At 49.2% G+C, this 12,276-nt stretch overlaps 1 protein-coding gene across 13 annotated transcripts in view; it reads left to right on the top strand.

The window, feature by feature from the left end:
- Positions 1 to 2,448: 2,448 nt before the first annotated feature.
- The window catches only part of TSC22D1 (TSC22 domain family member 1), a 124,268-nt gene continuing 114,440 nt past the window's right edge, over positions 2,449 to 12,276 (top strand). For 6 of the 13 annotated variants that reach the window (XR_003513702.1, XR_003513703.1, XR_003513704.1 and 3 more), the window contains exon 1: positions 3,395 to 6,615. Coding sequence is in view for 8 of the 13 variants with exons in the window: in XM_027557178.1 (XP_027412979.1) it covers positions 3,761 to 6,615 (2,855 nt within the window). In the remaining 5 variants the exon portion in view is untranslated. Of the gene's footprint in view, positions 6,616 to 12,276 lie in introns of all 13 variants that reach the window. The other 7 variants (XM_027557176.1, XM_027557177.1, XM_027557182.1 and 4 more) reach the window with 6 other exon arrangements.

Raw genomic sequence — 12,276 nt, 5'->3', positions numbered from 1 at the left:
TGGAAGGAAAGTTATGACCAACCTAGATAGGATATTGAAAAGCAGAGACATTACTTTGCCAACAAAAGTCCATCTAGCCAAGGCTATGGTTTTTCCAGTGATCATGTATGATGTAAGAGTTGGACTGTGAAGAAAGCTGAGTGCCGAAGAATTGATGCTTTTGGACTGTGGTGTTGGAGAAGACTCTTGAGAGTCCCTTGGACTGCAAGGAGATCCAACCAGTCCATTCTAAAGGAGATCAGTCCTGGGTGTTCATTGGAAGGACTGATGCTGAAGCTGAAACTCCAATACTTTGGCCACCTGATGTGAAGAGTTGACTCATTGGAAAAGACTCTGATGCTGGGAAAGATTGAGGGCAGGAGGAGAAGGGGATGACAGAGGATTGAGATGGCTGGATGGTATCACCAACTCGATGGACATGAGTTGGAGTGAACTCCGGGAGTTGGTGATGGACAAGGAGGCCTGGCATGCTGCGATTCATGGGGTCGAAAGGAGTCGGACACAACAGAGCGACTGAACTGAACTGAACTTTGTACCTAGGTCCTCTGGTTAAGAATCTGCCTGCGAATGCAAGAGACTTGGGGGTTTGATCCCTGTGGGGGGGGGGGGGGGGAGGGAAGATCCCCTGGAGAAGGAAATGGCAACCCACTCCAGTAGTCTTGCCTGTTAAATTCCAAGGACAGAGGAGCCTGACAGGCTACAGTCCATGCGATCGCAAAGTCTGCTGCCTCTGAGCAGGCACGTACTTCGTACTGAGCCCAGAACTCCTCGTTAAAAACACATAGTCCTACTTTTCGAGTTTAGTGAAGGAGAGCACGGAAAAAGCAATAATATATCAAAACTGATACAGGCTATACAGGGATGTTGAGCATGTGCTTCTCTATACTGCAATAGAATGGTGAGGTTCCTAACCTTTTAGGGGATGGAAAGAGGGGAAAAGTTTAGAGAAAGCTAAAAGGTAACATGCTGAATCTACTATTATGCATCTTTCAAACCCTGCCATACGTTTTTAACAAGCTCCTGAAATAGGACTGTAGATCTGGTCTGTGAGATTTAGTGAATCAGAGGTCTGACCATAAACGTTTAGTCCCTCAACACTAAGTTGAAAAAAAACATTTCTGAGGTTTCCTATACTGCGTTTTTGTTTTCTTGGTTCCTAGGTGAGAAGTACATTTTTGTTTAGGGGTCAAAAATGCTTAGGGTAGAACGTTTTAACGTGTAATGGCCAGAGCAGCAACTTCCAGTTAACTTGCCTCCAATCAAACCTAACCCTGCTTCGGTAAAACTATGCAGGTTTTGTTTTGTTTTGTTTTTTCTTTCTTTTTTCCAAACTGGAACTGCAGACAGTTCTTTTTCTAACCGCAAAGGTGGTCTTCATTGATCATTGTCCTCGCGTTGCCACCATGACCAGGCCACTTTGTCTTTCAAGTCAAAACCTATGCGGCCTACCGCCTGGACAATTACAGGGAAAGCTATCCCTATGGGCGATTAGCTCCACCTGTTGAGGTCAGTTCCCCGCCCCCCCCCCCCTCCCCCGCCCTGGGCCGGGCTGCTTCCCTCCAGGTTACGACGGATTGCAAGCGCTTCCTTTCTGGAGACGAGCTCCCTCCGGCCGTTGACTGCAAAAAGCAGCAACATCTGCCGGCTCGCTCGCCCCTGCCCGTCGAAGGGGTCGAGGGGACCGCATGGCAGCTGCCACCGCGCCGCACAAAAGGGGGCGCCGCTCGCGAGGAGCCACCGGCCTTCCGCGGACCCCGCGGCTCGGGGATATCCTCGGAGCCGGCGAGGGCGGCGCGGCCCGGGGGGCAAGCCCAGGTGCGGCAAGGCGGGGAGGAGGGCCCAGCCGCGCGCCTAAGAGGAACGCCTGACTCATGTCGTGGCGGCGGCGGACTCCTGGGAACTGAAACTCGTGATGCTGCTGCTGCGGAGAAAAGCCTCATTACCCATTCCGGAGGCGGGGTTTTCGGGGGGGATACACCACCCGGGGCGCGGACACCCGAGCCCCAGGGACCCGGCGGCTTCCGCGGGCCCCTCCGCCCGCCGCGTGCCCGCGCGCGCGCCGGCCGCGTGTGGAAAAAGGAGCGGACACGCCTAACCGGCGCGCGCTCCGCGCCCCGCCCCACCCCCCATGGGCCGACCCGGATTCTCTCCCCCGAGGCCGAAATTCCCCACCCCCCTACCACCGGCGCCTCAGTCAACCTTCGGCAATTTCCGCCGGGACACCCGGCGCTCGGCGAGGCCCGAAGACCCGCCGCCGCCGCCTCCTTCTACCGCCAGACCCGGCTTTATGTCTGCGGCGCCGAGGCGCATGCGCAGACGCCATCTTCCTTCCTTCTCCTCAGCCGGCCCCCTCCCGCCGCCGCCGCCGCTGCCACCGCCTCCGCCTCCTCTGGCCCGCGGTCGCCCCTCCTCCTCCTCCTGCGCTCGGGCGCTGGTCCCTCCTCTCCCGATGCCGCGAGAGACCGGGGGATACGGCGGAGCCGGAGAAGAGCACTAGTAACAACCACCACAGCCCCCTCCTCGCCCGCCGCCCTCCCTCGGCACCCACCCACTCACCCGCCCCGTTCGCCGACACCGACCAAACCCCACCTCTCGTTCCTTTGAACGGCGTCGGCTGCAGTCGCTGCACCAGCCCCGTCTGGCCACCAACGCCGCCGAGAGAGGAGTCGCCGTCGCCTGCGGCCCCCTCCCGCCCGGGCCGCGGGAGCAGCGGGGGTGAGAGGACCAACCGGCTGCGGAGGACGAGGACGAAGCGGCTCGCACCACCGCCGGCGCTCCTCAGCGCACGTCCCGCCGCCCTCCGGGGAGGCTCGGGCGCCGGCCCCTTCCTCCCCGAGGACGTGTGCCGAGCTGAGGCGCCTGCCCGGAGGGAGGAAAATGCTCGGGCTCCATGGCTGCCAGTGATGGAGCGGTCCCTGGGCTCCCGCTGCCACCGCCGCCGCCGCGCCCCGGCCGTGCTCCGCGAGGACCCGGCGTCTCTGCGCGTCCGCCCGCGCCCCGTTGCTGGGCTCACCGTACCGGGCGCCCCGCCGCCCGAGCCTCGCCGCGCCGGCCCCAGCCGCGGCCAGCGTTTCCTCAAGGAGCAGCAGCAGCCGCCGCGAGCCCAGGGGGTTTGAAAGGGTCCGCGGGGCCGTGGGGGGAGGAGGCCCGAGCCGGGCCGGCGGGGCCGGGAGCGGAGGTTTGAGCGACACTGACTGAGCTCGGGGCTCGCCGCCGGCAGCCGCGGCGGCACTGGGGGGCGGCGAGGGGAAGGCGACACTCGCTCGGCGCCGCCTTCGTGCAGGGCGACCGGGAGGCTTTTTGCTGCGGCCGCCGCCGCCGCCGACGGGAGGAGGGGCGGAGGTGGCTCCGGAGTTGTCCGGAGAAGGTGGGCATTTCTTGGCTTTTCCCACCCCCCTCCCCTCGCCTCCCTGCTCCCCTGCCCACCCCCTCCCTCCCGCCCCGCACCCCACGTGAAGCGGAGTATAAAGGGGGTGTGAGGCCAGAGGGGAAAGTGGATGGCGAAGGACTGAAGGGGTCCCCCCTTCGGGTCCTCGGCCGCCCCGTTCACCCTCGTCCATCCTCCCTTTCCGAAGCTCGCCCTCGAAGGCAGGAACGGCCGGCGCCTGCGGCTGAGGAGGAGGAGGAGGAGGAGGTGGGGGAATCGCGCCGGGCGGAGCGTCAGGTCCCGTTTTCCTCCTCGGCGTCTTGAATACAAAGATTACGGTGCAGAAGGAAATTGCACTCGCCTTCTCCGCCCCCCGCCCCGGTACCCAACACAATGCACCAGCCGCCCGAGTCCACGGCGGCCGCGGCCGCTGCAGACATGAGTGCTAGGAAGATGGCGCACCCGGCAATGTTCCCTCGAAGGGGCAGCGGCGGGGGCAGCGCCTCAGCTCTCGGTGCAGCAGGTACCGGCGTCGGTAGTAGTGCCCCATCTGCCGAGGATTTTCCGCCTCCGTCGCTGCTCCAGCCGCCGCCTCCTGCAGCATCTTCTCTGTCGGGACCACAGCCTCCGCCTCCACAAAGCCTGAACCTCCTTTCGCAGGCTCAGCTGCAGGCACAGCCTCTTGCGCCAGGCGGAACGCAGATGAAAAAGAAAAGTGGCTTCCAGATAACGAGCGTGACCCCGGCTCAGATCTCTGCTAGCATCAGCTCGAACAACAGCATCGCAGAGGACACGGAGAGCTACGACGACTTGGATGAGTCTCACACGGAAGATCTGTCGTCTTCCGAGATCCTTGATGTGTCGCTTTCCAGGGCTACGGACTTAGGGGAGCCTGAACGCAGCTCCTCGGAAGAGACTCTGAATAACTTCCAGGAAGCCGAGACACCTGGGGCGGTCTCTCCCAACCAGCCCCACCTTCCTCAGCCTCATTTGCCTCACCTTCCACAACAGAACGTTGTGATCAATGGGAATGCTCATCCACACCCCCTCCATCACCACCATCCCATTCATGGCCACCACCTGCACCACGGGCACCACCATCCATCCCATGCCGGGGTGGCCAGTACATCCATCCCTGGAGGGCCGCCCTCAAGCCCAGTGTCCAGAAAACTCTCGGCCGCGGGAAGCTCTGACGGTGTTATGCCAGTTGCACCAACTTCTGCTGTATCATCGAGTGGCTCGCCGGCATCTGTCATGACTAGTGTCCGTGCTCCGAGTACTACCGGCAGCCTAGGTATAAATTCTGTTACGGGCACCAATACGATGAATAACGTTAACGTCACTGCTGTGGGTAGTTTTAATCCTCCTGTGACCAGCAGCATGCTTGGTAACGCTAATATAAGTGTGAGCAGTATCCCCAGTGCTGCTAGTGTGAGTGTCGGGCCTGCAGTGAGCAGCGGGGTTAATGTGAATATCTTGAGTGGCATGGGCAATGGTACGATTGCTTCCTCCGCGGCCTTTAACAGCGCTGCCAATGCAGCAGCGGGCATGACAGTGGGGTCCGTTTCGAGTCAGCAGCAACAGCCAACCGTTAACACGTCCAGGTTCAGAGTCGTGAAGTTGGATTCTACTTCTGAGCCTTTCAAAAAAGGTCGATGGACTTGCACTGAGTTCTATGAAAAAGAAAACGCCGCTGTACCCGCCACCGAAGGGGTGGTCGTAAATAAGGTGGTGGAAAGTGTAAGACAAAACCCGACCGAAGCGACTTCTGAGAGGGAGAGCACGAGTGGGAGCTCTGTGAGCAGCAGCGTCAGCACACTGAGTCACTACACGGAGAGTGTGGGCAGCGGAGAGATGGGCACCCTGGCAGCCCCGCCGGTGCCCCCGACCCTTCCAGGGGTGGCCCTTCCGCAGATGGACTTCAGTAGCGCCGCTCCACAGGGCATTTCAGCAGTTAGCATGCCTCAGAGTATTTCTCAGTCGCAGATCTCGCAGGTACAGTTACCGTCTCAAGAACTGGGCTATCAGCCGAAGCCAGGTCTTCAACCAGTACCTCTGCAAGCCGGTATTCAGCCGTCACCTGTTGGCGTGGTGGGCGTCACTTCGGCTTTAGGTCAGCAGCCTTCCGTCGCCAGCCTGGCTCAACCCCAACTGCCGTATTCCCAGGCGGCTCCCCCAGTGCAAGCTCCCCTGCCAGGGGCGCCACCCCAACAGGTACAATATAGCCAGCCGGCGCCAGCTGTGGGCCCTCCGATGGCCCCAAGCCATGGTACATCAGTGGCTCCGAACCCAGCCTCCGAGTATGTTCAGCCCTCACCGCTTCTCCAAACAGCGGTATCCTCTGGACAGCCCACTTCTGCAGGGGTGGCTGTTGGAGCCACGGTGATTCCTATGGCTCAGCCACAGAGCATCCAGCTCCCAGTGCAGCCCGCGGCAGTGCAAGCACAACCTGCGGGGGCAGCTGGCCAACCTGTTGGCAAGGCTCACACGACAGTAGCCGCTGTACCTCCTGGCAGTCAAATCGCAACTATTGGTCAACAGACAAGTCTACCATCGGCACTGCAGCAGCCCTCCACCCAAGTCACACCTTCAGTTATCCAGCAAGGTGCTCCTCCGTCTTCACAGATAGTGCCACCTGCTCCAGCTGCGATCCTTCATCAGGGAGTTCAGCCCAGCGCTTCAGGCCTTCCTCAACAACTGGTCATTGCACCTCAGAGTACCCTATTACCTGTGCCTCCCCAGCCACAGGGGGTCGAGTCGGTAGCTCCAGGAGTGGTTTCGAAGCAGTTGCCTGCAGTTAGTCCTTTGCCCTCTGCTAGTAGTATTTCTGTTACGAATCAGGTTAGTTCAGCTGGTCCTTCTGGACTGCCTTCTGCCCCGACAAACTTGGTCCCGTCACAGAATATAGCACAAGCCCCTGTCACTCAGAATGGTAATTTGGTTCAAAGTGTCAGTCAGCCTCCCTTGCTAGCATCTAATATAAATTTGCCTTTGGCACAACAGCTACCGCTCAGTTCTGTTCAGTTCTCCGCACAATCATTAGCTCAGGCAATTGGAAGCCAAATCGAAGATGCCAGGCGCCCAGCGGAACCCTCCTTAGTTGGCTTACCTCAGACCATCAGTGGTGACAGTGGGGGAGTGTCAGCAGTTTCAGATGGCAGTAGCAGCAGCCTTGCAGCCTCTGCTTCTCTTTTCCCGTTGAAGGTGCTACCGCTGACGACACCCCTGGTGGATGGCGAGGACGAGAGGTAAGCTCATGCCGTGTTTCTGCAGGCATTCAACAGATGCAGAGTTCCTCTTTTTAGTCACTGCATATGCACAGGGTTAGTCTAAAAGCATTATCTACTTTTTTCCTCTTTAGAGGTGAACGAGCATTTTTCTGGTAAGTTTTCTAGAGCAGGAGTGTGATGGAATGGTTTCAAACTGCTTAGGAAATGGTCTAAGTAAAACGTAAACAATACTTGACAGAATGGTTTTTGAACATTAAGAGTAGGTATGGGAGCCCCAAGCGGTTTTGTTATTTATGAGATGGTTTTTTAGAATTAATTATGAACAGAAGCTTAATTTTTGCCAACCCAGCTTAATATTTCGTCTCTTCTTTTGACTTACTAAAATCGTTATGATCATCTCTTGGGGGCAGAAGGGGAGGTTTTGGTTCCATTTGTTTCTCCTTCACTGGACTGGATGACCCAAAGTTCTACTGTGTTTGCTATTAGTCTGAAAAAGATCATGTTACTGCTTTTCCTAGTCAGATATTATAGGAAAGGTGACCTAAGCTGGGTTATACAGGTTGCTCTCAAACTAACTGACTGACTTTTGTGTACTTACTTAATGGTCGTTTTATCTGAACAGTAAAGAAATGGGAATGGTAAAAAATGTTTTATGGGGGAGGAGGGGCATACACTCTTAAAAACAGCCCAATTTATCTTTGACAGTAGTAGGCAGTATGTTTTTCCTTTTGCATAGTAGATCAAGATGGTAGCTGTTTTAAAGAGTAAAGAAAGAGAATGTCTTGGAGGGTTGAATTTATAGAGACATGAAACTGCCTGTGTTCTGCTAATCTACTCTACTTGTTCTCTTCTCTAACCAGAGAAATACAGAAAGCCTAAAATACATTACTAGACCATTGTTTTCTTAATAGGATTGGTAATAATATGGTGATCACATTTATTGAATCAAATTGTGTCTTTGAAGCTGGCTAGCTAGAAGAGTTGTGAAACCTCTCATGATACTACACGGCTTTAAATTAAGTTGATTTTTAAAGGAATGTTCTTTTCACAGATTTGCCTTACTAACCTTGATCAAAGTAATAGTTTTGATCAAGGAGTTTTGACAGAGGCTATTCATTTTCACTGTGGAACTTTGAATAAATGTGAAAGATACTTAAATATTTTAGTATTGGAGATTTTTGTGATTGAACTTTTATTAAGCCAGTTGGAACATTTACATTCTAAATGTATGTCTGTGGTTTTCACTTTGGAAAAATTTAGCATATTTCAAAAGAATTGCCATTTTAGAAAAACAAAGGCCAAATGTTTCAGTGAGGCCTTCTTTTTTTTTTAAATTACTTAAAAGATATAAGGTAAAGGCATAGTTAATTGAAATAATTTAAATTCTTGCCTTTGAAGATTCTTATTTTTCTAAGTCATATATAGAATCTTGTTATCTAGCCACATGTATTCTGTATCATGTATACAAGGCTCTAACTTTAAAGAGAGACCTCTTCTAGGAGGTGGTTTCCTTAATAGTTGTATTATAATTGTTGCTAAACCTTTAAATTTATCAAATCATGCTAATACACATCTATAATTTTAAATAATTAACTTACCTCAGATATTCAGGTTTTCTAAATCTAGTGACTGTGATCTGAGTAAAACCCCTATAAGAACAGGTATATTATGTGGATGCTAAATTTAGAGAAGTAAAAGATGGGTGGATACACAAATGAAAACCACATACTTTGAATTCAAACCTGCCATGATTTTTACTAATTACCATTGTGGTCTCCTGGCATGACTTTTTCCTTTTTGTTTTCTCCTCCTGGTGGTAGGGCATGATAGAGCTTTCCATAACATGGTGTTCCAGATGATTAAAGTCAGATGTCGCTACTTACAACTTGGTTTTTAACTGTAGAGCTAGAGTCCCAGTTTAAGATAGTAGAACAAAATTTTTCCATATAGCAACTGAGGTGAGGACTAATGAGGGGCAAATTATGTAGAAAGGTTTGAAATTCTGTAATATCAAAATGACCCCTAAAATAGCTGTAAAGGTCAGATCTGGTAAATTTGTGTATTATTTTCTTGGCATTTTACTGCGGATTATCACTGTAGTTTGGGAAAAAATTGTTAAGTGATAATGATTTAAAAAATTGTTTTTACTTTTTTCTTCCCATGTTAGTTTCTGTGTTGTTTGTGTCTTCTGGGCTTCACCTATGGATCTCATGGGAGAAAAGGATACATTGTAATGTCAGTATTGTGACTTAGAAAACACATTAGCAATAAAACTTTTAGGTGGTAGGATAAATGAAGATTGGCTGTTCTTTTTTCATCTTTTGAAATAATATTGACACAGGGTAAATTTTAAAATGTTGGTAACACATGTGTCTACTGGTGTTGGCTACTGGCAGAGACTATAAAGATTAGAAACATGGATCAGGCCTTAAGATTATGTGTGATCTTTTTTTTAAAAAATCATTCTCCTTAAAAAGGTCTTAATGTCTTATGTTGGGCTTCCCTGGTGGCTCAGATTCCTGAGTTTGGTCCCTGGGTTGGGAAGACCCCCCTGGAGAAGTGAATGGCTACCCACTCCCATATTCTTGCCTAGAGAATTCCATGGACTAGGAGTCTGGTGGGCTATAATCCACGGGATTGCGAAGAGTTGGACACAACTGGGTGGCTAGCAAACAAAACACATCATGTCTTAGGTTAGCCTTTAATGTGAACTTACTGTTACAGCACAGGGAAGATGCAGGTATTTCACACTGATGTTTTCAGTGTTTTGTGATTGTTAATACAGCCTCTTCTGTGAAATTGGTCAAACTTCCATTCATCCTTCAAGACTCAGCTCAGATGTTCCCTCTGTAGCATTCTCTTCAAGAAATGTTTGCCTTAGCCCTTTTTAGTGTTCTTCTATTCAAGGCACTGTGCACGTTCAATTAAAATTACATTTACCCATTTTCCCCACAAGACCGTGAATTCTTCCAGGGCAAGAGCTAAGTGTTTTTTGAAAGAATTAATGAGCAGACCTTTCTCTGCCTTTTGGATGATTTAAAACTTGTATTGTCTCTCACCTTAAGCATAACTGTTGGAGATGCAGGATCATATAATTTAATGCAACAGAATGAAAAGAAATTTCATACCTTAAGGTAAATTGATATTTATCTTCTAAATAGAGTACCTGTATATAGAGTAGTTCCTCAAATATTTATTAATGAGGAATTTGAGCTTTCTTATCAAATAGGAGTCATACTCATTTTTGCCAGCTTCTTAGGATGGTTGCATCAGATAAAATACTTTAACTGTGAAATACTAAGTTATAAGATCTAATTTTTATTTATGTTGTACCTGCCCAGTTTAAAGAGCCAAATAGTTTATGTGCTTATCAAAACAAAGAAAAGCTTCCTGCCCTCTCTATTTCCCTGAAGCAATCACTTTCACATCTTGTAGATGATGATTGTGATATTTATCTCCTAGTCTCTAAATAACCGCCTGTATTACTACTTGACGTGCAACGCAGCCAGGTGGTTAGGAGCGTGGACTGCTTGGGTTGAGCCACCCTCTGTTGTTCACCAGCTGCTTAACCTCTCTGTTCCTCGGTTTGCTCACTTTAGAAAGTGGTGAGAATAGTATCTACCGCGTAGGATTTTGTAAGAATGAAACGAATTTGGAAAGTCCTTTGAAATGTCTCTAACTCATATGCTCTATATTACTGTTCAGTTGCTAAGTTGTGTCCAACTCTTTGCAACCCCATGAACTGTAGCATGTCAGACTTCCCTGTCCTTCACTGTCTCCCAGAGTTTGCTCAAATTAAGGCCCATTGAGTCAGTGATGCTGTCTAACCATCTCATCCTCTGCTGCCCTTTTTTCCTTTTGTCTTCGATTTTTCCCAGCATCAGGGTCTTTTCCAATGAGTCGGCTCTTTGCATCAGGTGGCCAGAATCTTGGAGCTTCAGCATTAGTCCTTCCAATGAATATTCAAAGTTGACTTCCTTTAGGTTTGCTTTGTATAAGTATGTGTTAGGTAAAAATACTCCTAGCTTTTGTTTTTGGCTTTAGTAACTTCCTGGGTAGAAAATGAAGATTCACTTTGTCATGATCTACTCAGCTGGTCCTCCTTCCTCCTGGTCCCCCCTTCATCTTAATAGTTATGATTGCATCACTGTTGATTATTCAGTTTTCTTATAAAGTATAACTTTTCCTAGCCTGTCTAATGTCCTGCACTTGCCTTCCTCCTCCGATCCCAGCCATCTAGTATGTATGGTATACTTGTATATGTATTTCTGTATATTGTTTAACATGTACTAATGTTAGTAGTGGGTTCCCTTACCCCATGTTTTCATCCATCATCATCTGTTTCCTCCAGGCTGCCTTTCTTCCCATTTTTGTGGGTTTTGGGCTTAACATTTTGTGATAGAGCCTCTCAGATGTCTGGCAATTCTTGATCTTTTGGGTGTACTTGAATGTAGGAGACTAAAGAGCTGATAAGCAGTTCTCAATGTGACTTGTTGACTGTTAGCTTTTCCATAGGCTGATCTGGCTGGAATTCACTGTCTCCACGCCTCACTGCCGCTTTAGTTTTCTCTGTAGTAATCACTGACTCAGCGTTTCATCAAGTGTCCCTGGAGATGTTCAGACATATCAGGTATTGTTACCACTTTTATCTTTCTGAGGAAGTCTCTCATATTTCTCTGATCTTCCCTAATATTGTGGGGTTCTGTGGTTGGATCTCTCTTTTCCAGTGACCCATGTCATATTTTTTCTTGGCTTGCTCCATATTTTTAAATGGCTTTATATTACCCTTATACAGTTAGGTAAAGGATATTGGATTGGAAAGTGTATTATTTTATCATTTTGCTCCATAGCTTTCTAGCTTCCATGCTGCTTTTGGGAAGTTTGAAGCCTTGCTGATGGCTTACATATATTACATGTGGCTTGTGTGTGTTTTGTTTTTCCTTTTTACCCCTGTCCTCTTGTTTATTCTCTTTTCTTCCCTTCTCTCATTTTTTAAATATCTGAAAGCTTTCAAGAGTGTATCTGTTTTTAGCATTCTGAAATTTAACAGTGAGGGTTCCTTATGTGGATTTCTTTTCATTCAGGGTGCTGAATGCTTGGTGTGCCCTTCAGTCTGGAAACGCCTTTTAGTTTTGGGACTTTTTCTTGAATGAGGTTGTTGATTATTTCTTTCCGATTTCTCTTTTCTTTCTCGAATTCCTTTTATTGGGATAATAGACCTTCTTGACCAGTCTTCTGATTTTCTGATATTTTCTTTCCTATTTTCCATCTTTTTCTTTTTGCTCTACTGCTGTTGAGTTTTCATCTATAATCATAAATTATCATATATTAAATTTCCAAGAGCTTTTGTCTTTGGTCCTTTTGAATAGTATCTATCCTGTTCTAGTAGCAATCATACTTTCTCTTAGCTGAGTATAAGTGTTAGTTTTTTTTTTTTTTATTCATTTAGGTTTCTTCTCCATGTGTGATCTGTGTCCTCCATTTTTTACTCTCTTAGTTTTTATTTGTTTGGTCTTTATCTTTTGTGTTACAGCCTTTCCTTAGATGGTGGTTGTGTGTGAGTAGGGGAGTAAAATGCTGATTTGAAATTCTGAGAGGTTTTGTTAGCTTCACTCTGGTAACCTGTCCGGGCACCTCCGTATGGGTTCCTTCACTTGGTCAGCTTGTTTTCGGTATGCT

Source organism: Bos indicus x Bos taurus, chromosome 12, assembly GCF_003369695.1.
Source record: "Bos indicus x Bos taurus breed Angus x Brahman F1 hybrid chromosome 12, Bos_hybrid_MaternalHap_v2.0, whole genome shotgun sequence".
NCBI classification, from domain to species: Eukaryota; Metazoa; Chordata; class Mammalia; order Artiodactyla; family Bovidae; genus Bos; species Bos indicus x Bos taurus.
The sequence above is the reverse complement of the archived record's forward strand: the minus strand, read 5'-3'. Positions and strand labels throughout refer to the sequence as shown.